The sequence below is a fragment of the Amphiprion ocellaris genome, chromosome 6, assembly GCF_022539595.1.
Source record: "Amphiprion ocellaris isolate individual 3 ecotype Okinawa chromosome 6, ASM2253959v1, whole genome shotgun sequence".
NCBI classification, from domain to species: Eukaryota; Metazoa; Chordata; class Actinopteri; family Pomacentridae; genus Amphiprion; species Amphiprion ocellaris.
Window position 1 is genome coordinate 968,713 of NC_072771.1, and position 8,957 is coordinate 977,669.

At 43.3% G+C, this 8,957-nt stretch overlaps 1 protein-coding gene across 2 annotated transcripts in view; it reads left to right on the forward strand.

Moving 5' to 3' along the window:
- The window catches only part of LOC111568980 (far upstream element-binding protein 3-like), a 44,418-nt gene extending 35,882 nt beyond the window's left edge, over positions 1-8,536 (forward strand). Inside the window, exons 14-19 of one of the 2 annotated variants that reach the window (XM_023270887.3) lie at positions 68-138; positions 292-377; positions 2,403-2,471; positions 3,783-3,854; positions 4,634-4,731; positions 4,818-8,536. In XM_023270887.3, coding sequence (XP_023126655.1) covers positions 68-138; positions 292-377; positions 2,403-2,471; positions 3,783-3,854; positions 4,634-4,731; positions 4,818-4,826 — 405 coding nt within the window. In that variant the 3' untranslated portion in view covers positions 4,827-8,536. The remainder of the gene's footprint in view (positions 1-67; positions 139-291; positions 378-2,402; positions 2,472-3,782; positions 3,855-4,633; positions 4,732-4,817) is intronic. The other variant, XM_023270888.3, reaches the window with a different exon arrangement.
- The last annotated feature ends 421 nt before the right edge of the window (positions 8,537-8,957 follow it).

Sequence of the window (8,957 nt, forward strand, 5' to 3'; positions counted from 1 at the left end):
GTTGGTCTGGAGTTTCTTTTCTTTAATCAGTTCTGACTCCAGACTGTCCTTTCCTGGCCTCCTGCAGGGTTCAGGGATCATGAGTAACGGAGGGTTTGGCTTCAGTCCCTTCGCCCAGGGTCCTGCTGCTCACCAGAAGTAAGGAAATGTCCTCATGTCCTCTGGTGGTCGGAGCTCTAATAAAGTTCCTGATCAGTCTTTTATAAAAGTCGATTGAATTTCTGTCCGGTCTATTTGATACGGTGAAGGTAGAAAATCAATCAGTCACCCACCAGATGTTTGTGTTTCCAGCTGTGGTAGCGGGCAGACCTTCCTGACGGGAGTTTGGGGAAACACCTACCAGACCAGCTGGCAGAACCCTGGACAACAAGACCCTGGTACCACAACACACACACACACACAACACTGACACAACACACAGCACTGATACACCACAGACACACAACACACACACAACACTGATACACAACACACACACAGCACTGATACACAACACACACACACAACACTGATACACAACACACACACAACACTGATACACAACACACACACACCACTGATACACAACACACACCATTGATACACAACACACACACAGCACACACACAACAGACACACAACACTGATACACAACACTGATACACAACACACACACAGCACACACACACAACACACACACAGCACTGATACACAACACACACACAGCACTGATAGACTACAGACACGCAACAGACAGACGTTTCAACATTGATCCTGTTGGTCTCCATCAGTCTGGACATCTGGACGCTGAAGTTTTACCTCTTTCTTCTTTAGTAACAAACATATTGTCTAGTCTGATGGACTAAAAGCTTCATCCTGGTCTCCTCAGACCAAAGAACCTTCCTGGGTCTACTGCTGAGAAACATCCCCACATCATGATGCTGCCACCACTGTGCTTCACAGTGGGGAGGGTGTATTTGTCATGATGTTTGGTGTCCATCAAACGTATCATCTAGTCTGATGGACATAAAGCTCCATCCTGGTCTCCTCAGACCAAATGTCTTCTGGTGAACTCTAGTCCAGATTTAATTGGAGCTTTTTCCATCAGAGTCTTTCTCTTTGTCTCCATGAAGCTTTGACTGGTGAAGAACAGACAACAGTTGTTGGATGAACAGTCTGAAGCTGGAACTCCTTCAGAGGAGTCATAGGAGTCTTGGTGGCCTCCCTCTCTAGTCTCTTTCTCCTTCAGAGGAGTCATAGGAGTCCTGGTGGCCTCCCTCTCTAGTCTCTCCTTCAGAGGAGTCATAGGAGTCTTGGTGGCCTCCCTCTCTAGTCTCTTTCTCCTTCAGAGGAGTCATAGGAGTCTCGGTGGCCTCCCTCTCTAGTCTCTTTCTCCTTTAGAGGAGTCATAGGAGTCTTGGTGGCCTCCCTCTCTAGTCTTTTTCTCCTTCACAGGAGTCATAGGAGTCTTGGTGGCCTCCCTCTCTAGTCTCTTTCTCCTTCAGAGGAGTCATAGGAGTCTTGGTGGCCTCCCTTACTAGTCTCTTTCTCCTTCACAGGAGTCATAGGAGTCTTGGTGGCCTCCCTCTCTAGTCTCTTTCTCCTTCAGAGGAGTCATAGGAGTCTTGGTGGCCTCCCTCCCTAGTCTCTCCTTCAGAGGAGTCATAGGAGTCTTGGTGGCCTCCCTCTCTAGTCTCTCAGGTCTTGAGGACGTCCTGCTCTAGTCAGATTTATTCATGTTCCATCTTCCTTCCATTTCTTAATGATGGATTTAACTGTACTCCAGGAGATCTTCAGGATCTTAAATGTTCTTGTATCGTCCTGACTGATGCTTTCCAACAACCTCCTCTCAGAGTTTCGTGGTTCTGTGGTCTTCATAGTGTAGTTCTATTCAGGAGTTCTGAGCTATAAATATTTAACTATTTATATTTTTACAACCTCTATAAACTCTGGTTTCTGTTGTTTTCAGTTTCGTTCTGGTTGTATTATTTGTCTTCATGGTCAGTGTGTGTCTCGTTTTTTTTAAATTTTGTGTCATTTGTATCGTCTTGTGTCTGTTTTTGTCGTTTTGTCTTGTGTTTGCTGTTTTGCGTCTTGATTGTGTTTTTTTTCTCACTGTTTGCAGCCTGAGATGAGTCAGGACAGTCAGATTTGAGTTGGTTCAGCCTTTGAACTTTTTGGTGCATTTTGCCCTGAACCAGGACTGTCAGGTGTAGAGTTTATCAGCTGTGAACCTGAACACTCAGAACCAGTCTGTTGGGACTCCAAATCACTGAGGAGCTTTTAGTTGATCTTCTCTGAGAAAACATCAGACTGGTTTTACTTTGTGAGTCGCTGAGTCCCAACGTTGGTTCACACAAACACAGGTGTAAACGCACAATGAATTCTGTGAGTTGAGCCTCTGTTTGTGTGTCTGTGTGTAGGTCACAGTGTGGCTCAGACAGGACAGATGGACTACTCTAAGGCATGGGAGCAGTACTATAAGAAGCTAGGCAAGTCCTCACATCTACACACTCACTAGGGACACACAACGTACAGCTGCTCTGCTTTGTTCTCTGGTTTTTCTGTTTTGTCTCAGTGATTATTGGTGGTCAAAAAAGATTGATAATCAATATTTGGAACTAGAATACATTCATCATGAACAGGAGATGCTAGCATTCAGAAAGAGGTTGCTTCATTAACAGGGATCAACATACAGGAGGTCCTCAGTTTACGACGTCCTCAACTTACAGCGTTTCATCATTAGGTGGAACAAGTTGATGAGCAGAGCAGATGAATACGTCGTCACGGTGCTATCAGACGGCTTTGTTTCCATTCTCCGGTTGTACGTCACCTTGGATTGTGCTACATTCACTAATTTTCTGTCCTTCATTATGGCTCCCAGCGTAAGTCAGACTCTTCTGATGCTTGAAAGAAAAGGAAAGCCGTCTCCATGGAAGTGAAATTAGAATAAAACGCTGGGAACAGGGACAAACACCGACCAACATGGGTCAAGTTGTAAAAACAGTTCAGCATGTTCTGTTCTAGTAAAATGATTCCTCCATGCATGGAAGCCGTTGTGGTATTCATGAAGAACTGATCGATATCTTGATGCACAGAACGACTTTGGTTACATTTTCGCTGGTGGTCCGACTTACGTCGATCTGTAGGAACAGAGTTCTGATGTACATCAAGGACCAACTGTAACTGAATATGAGCAAGTGATGATGTCAGAGTTACATGATGCTAGGATGTTCTCTGTTCACTGATTGATTGATTGATTGATTGATTGATTGATTGATTGATTGGGAGAAGAATGGGGGAAACCTGCAGTAAAGGGCTGTGAGCGGGATTCGAACCCAGGCTGCTGCGTCGGGGACCAGACCCGTTCATGGGTCCCCAGCTCAAGCAGTTGAGCTATCTGGGCGCCCAGAACAGAGTTAATGTGAATCAAACTAATCTAGCGTCATCTGCAGGCTAAGACGCACAGCTAACTTCTCAGTGTTAGCATTAGCCTAGCGCCGTCAGCAGAATAGTCCAGCTGCTCCGATACCAACAGGTAAGTTCTTCAAGTGAAAGTGAGCAGCGTTTTATTACAGCTACAGTCTGATCATGTGCTCGTCTGTCTCTCCATGTAAACATTAGCTGTCAGTGATTGGCTGTCATGTGACATGTAAAAGCCAATCAGATGGTGGTGTGGGTGGGGCTTTACTGGCACCACAGAGTGACATCAGAGCAGGTTGAGGCTGTTTTCAGGCTCTTTGAGGGAACAAATGAAGGTTTTAAGGTGCAGGAAGTGAAAGTTTGTGATGTTTGTGTTTCAGGTCAGCAGAACCAGCCTCAGAGCTTGATGACAGACTACAGTAAGGCCTGGGAGGACTACTACAAGAAACAGAGTGAGACTCCTGAACACCAGCATATTGGAAAGATGTCTGTAGATTCTCAGTCATCCAAGCTATGGTGATCGTAGGACTTCTCTGGTAGGAGGCGAAACATGTTCACGAACCTACCAGAGAAGTCAACAAAGTCAACAACCGTTGATTTCTACTCTATGATTAGCACGTTGTAAAGATTCTCAGTCATCCAGGTCATGGTAATCGTAGAAATCAACTTCTCTGGGAGCTTCTTAAAGACTTCAAGAACCTCCTAGAGAAGTCCATTTGGTTTCTACTCTACGATTAGCGTGTTGCAGGTCATGGTGATCGTAGTAACCAACTAGACTTCTCTGGACGTTTCACCTCTCTGAAATGAGAAACATCTTCAAGAACCTACCAGAGGAGTCCAGTTGATTTCTTGTCTAAGATTAGAACGTTGTAAAGGTTCTCATCCACCACGATAGCATGAATCCCAGGTCTGTGTTTAGCTAGCGGCCAGGTAACACACCTGAGCCTTACTGTGGTGACTTCGAGTTGATGAAACGCTGATTTACAGTGAATTTGATGCCAGAGAGGCTAACGGAAGCTACTAGGAAGCTAAAGTAGAAGACGGAGCACCTCAGGAGTCTCAAATTCTTATCATCTAGTAGCTCCTAAAACCATATTTCTACACAAAAACTATCTCATTTCCAGTTTCTCTTTGTGCTCCAGTGACACGTTTGACTTCAGTCATCTGGTCTGGTGATGTCATGAGGGATGTCATGAGTGATGTAATGAGGTGTAACTGGTTGTGTTTGCAGGCCAGTCGTCCCAGCAGAGTTCGGTGCCAGACTACACTGCAGCATTAGCAGAATACTACAGACAGCAGCCCTACCTGTGGAACCCCGCCCAGATACAGGTAACTCACCGGAGGCTGCACCTGCCGCTGCTGTACGCTGTTCACTGATTGGTCACACACACTGATGTCGTTTCCTGTTCCTCCAGGATCACTAGAGGCTCCTCCCCTCGCCGGCGAAGGCCTCGGATGGTCGTCAACGGCAACCGAATCGGGGTTTCCTAGCAACGCTCTGCCGCTTCCTCCTTCCTTTTTGTAGAGAAAAACTAAGGATTAACTGAAAAATCACGAACTCTTTTCTTTCTGTTTTTTAACCTTACAAAGTCGATATTTTGTCGGGCGGATTTTTTTGGACTAGCCTCTGGTCTCTCCACATGTAGACCTGGTTTTTCTTTTTGTTTTTTATCAAACTTGAACTTAAAGATGTATCAGTGTGGCTTTGAACAAAACAAGTCCAGTATAATCTATATTTTGTCTAGTTTTATTTTCCGATAAGAAAACGGTATAAGGCTTAGCAGTCTTGAGTAAGAAAATCAGATATTATTATTATTATTTTGTTTATGATAATGTTTTAAAGCATGCGTCAGATTGTGTGTTGACTCTCAGTTTTGTTTTGTTTTTTATTTTGGCATAGCAATATTTTAATAGCGTCGGATGGAAATGTAATGTTTTACCGTCAGAGACTGTTTTTTGTACTAAATCTGTGCTCGCTGGGTCTGTTTGTTCTAATTTTATCTGTTTAGTCACCATCTTGGAGGTGCAATGACGCGTTTCTTGTTTTCTTTTGGTTTGATGATAGTTCTTATTCCTGTATCTCTATAGTGATCTCTAGGTTTTATGATATGTTGATGAATAAATGATGATTTATATTGGGTTTGTCTAAAGCCAGATCTCTCTGTGGTCAAACACTTCCTCACAGGGTTTAACCTTCAGCCGACACCACGTTTCCCGCCTCCACTTTCGTTACGAAAAGGCGGGAAATTGCTATTTTCTTACAGGGAAACTTTATTATTATTGTTGTAACTTGGTTCTGCATTTCTGCTTTGCCAATTTTTTTCTTTTGTGGGAGAAATGTTTGCCACTGAACAATGAAGTTAAAGATTCTATTAGCAGTGTGTTAGCTTCGCTAGCATGTTAGCTAAATGCACTAGTTCACTGATTGTTAACAGAAAGGTGTGCGTTACCTCAGCTGTGGGTTAGCTGAATGAATGTTTCTGTTAGCTGCAAGCTGTGCTTTATTAGCTGAGTGGTGCCTGATAGCTGAATGCTAACGGATAGCTGAATGCTAACAGAAAAGATGTGCTGTCTGGAACTTATGCTAGGTGTTGAATGTTGGTGTTTTTTACTGAATATACGTGTGACATATGTTAAGCTAAATGAACATGGTAACTGAACTGTTAGTTTGTCTGGTGTGTAGACGTTAGTGAAACATGTGCGCTAACTCGGTGATCTACTGCATTCAGCTAAATTTGACAGACCATAAATAGTGAATTATTCCATCTTACTGTTTACCAAACTGGAGACAAAATGGCTGCAAAGAACCTCTGCTGGTGTTAGCAGCAAAATATTAGCATTAGTTCAATCAATTCTACTAACTAAGCTAAATTTGACTTCCTAGCAAATTGCGAAAAACAATGTAAAGTAACTTTTCAACCCAAAATTCATCTGTTTAGTTTAACTAGCATCAAATAAACATCAGAGAATTTAGCAGTGGCTGAGTGTTCATTGGTAAGACCATAGAGAAAACAGTATATTGTAGCTAAGTAAGGCTGAATTTCACTTAGAAATGTTAGCGGAATGAATGTTCTTACTGAACTTTTTTCAATTTGTTTTGTAGCCGTTAGCTAGTAGTCGGCGCTAACTTAACTTTGCAATATGCCGCTCTCACGGCATATCACACTGACAGTAAATAGCAATAAAAAACATTTACATCAGCCAGAGAGTTAAAATTATGAATTTCACACTGCTAAACAAAATGGCTGCAAAAAATGACTTATGTTAGCAACGAAATATTAGCACTAATACAATCAGTTCTACTAATTAATCTAATTTGACTTGCTAACAAACTGCCAGAAACTCTAAATATCCGTTGGTCTAGTTTAGCTAGTATTAATTAAAAAGTTACCGTTAACTGAATGTTCGTTAGCTATCAGATAGAAAACCGTTTGTTGTAGCGTCATGGTGCTAAATGTGTGCTAGCTGTATGGCGTGTGATATTAGCACTGGACTATGCTTCTCAAACATGTACAGTTGTGTTGCTATTTTATATTTGCACAAATGTAAATGCATTTTTTCCGTATCGATCCCAGCAAAATTTTTGGATCTACTGGTTAGCTTGCTTAGCGTTAGCGTGTTTGTTAGCGTTACAGGTAATATCCTCTGAAATTCACAGACACCTATCTTTGTATTAGTGTAATTTCTAGCTTTAGCTGTGTGTTAGCGTCGTGTGCGTCAGCCGGACATTGTGTGTGTTGGCTTAATGTTGTGTATATGCTAAGGCTGGATTATGCTAGCTAATTTAAATTATTGCACTTGTAGGTCTGTGTGCTAGCATCAATTTACAGACTCGTGTCTTCATTGGCGTGAAATTCCAGCTGGTGCCGTGTGTTTGTTAGCTGAGCGTTGTGTGTGTTGGCAGAACATTGCGTTAGCTAGCCAAACGTTGTGTTTGCTAGCGCTGTGTTTGTTAGTTGAGGGTTGTGTTTGTTAGCATTGTGTTTGCTAGCTGAGCGCTGTGTTTGCTAGTGTTGTGTTTGTTAGCTGAGCGCTGTGTTTGCTAGCGTTGTTTGCTAGCGCTGTTTGCTATCTGAGGATTGTGTGTGCTAGCGTTGTGTTTGCTATCTGAGGGTTTTGTTTGCTAGCATTGATTGCTAGCGCTGTGTTTGCTAGCAGTGTGTTTGTTAGTGCTGTTTGCTAGCGTTGTATTTGCTAGCTTTGTGTTTGCTAGCGTTGTGTTTGTTAGCGCTGTGTTTGTTAGCGCTGTGTTTGCTAGCGTTCCGTGTCGGACCACAGAGAGGCTTGTCTTTTGCTGCTGAGGGACTTCTGGCAGTTGTTGAGTTTTGAATCAGTGGTTTTGCTTCCTGTATGTATGACGATGATAATAATTATGATGATAATAATGCGTTCTCCTGTTTGGTGGTCTATTTAAATCTGTTTATCCACTTCTGAATATTCAGTTTGTCAGTGAGATGATGGTTTGTGTAAATTTCCACTCTCTGGCGGGTGCTCTCCAGTTAAAAATGTTCTTTGTTATCCTGTTAAAAATGATATTGTTTAATTCACATGTTGTGTCGAACCGATTTTCAAAGAGAAGCTGAGTGTGTGTTATATTCTCAAGACTGCTAGGCTAACTGTTTCCATATCTTCTCCGTATTCATCTGTCTGTTCGGACACCGCCACGCTAACAAGCTGCCGTCCGACACGCGTGTAACCGGACCCTGTGACTACAGACGTGTTGGACATCTGCGGCTTGTTAGCATAGCGGCTAGCGGGGAGAAGAGCCGTAGTGAAGGGGTTAAAACGCCCCCAGATTTATTAAAACCGCCGGGGAGGACGCCGGCCGGGTCTGGTTCCAGGCCTCACCGAGCCTCCCAAAGTCCCAGAACCAGGACCGGACCCGGCCGTCCCCTCCGGCTCAGATCTTCCTGGTCCCGGTCCTTCAGGGGTGCGGGAGCTTTTGGTTTCATGGTTTCTGTTGTTTTTCTAATGGACACACGTCCGAACTGTAACCTGCAGATTTTTCTATTAGATTCTATTGACAGATAGAGTTGTGTATGAACCTAAGCCACGAGACTGTCGGTGGCCGAGGATGAGGAGGGTGATGATGATGATTAACATGAGGGCTAATAAACAGGCTCATTCTTTCTGACTGCTGTGTCGTCGTCTCTGGATGCAGATACTTGGAGCTAAACGCTGCTGATGGAATGAAAGCAGACTCATATTTATAGTCCTGAATAACAGGAAGCAGCTGTTGGTCTGAATCACTGTTAGTTTCTTCATTATAGCGCCCCCTAGTCACCAAACAGCACTAAACCCAGCATACATGGCTGCACACTTACGGCAAAGTTGGTTCCAGTTTGGATGAATCGTTGATGTTCAGTCCTTTCAATGACTCTGACCACGCCCACAAGTGTTTGGTAGCCAATGATAGCACCACAATGATGGATATTTAAAATCAAACACATCAGCGATGATCGATGTTTGTCTGGTTTGGTAACGATTGAAGAAAATCTGCAGTTTATGGACTCAAAAGGATGTTTAGTAAAAAATTCAAAATGGTGGAAAGATTT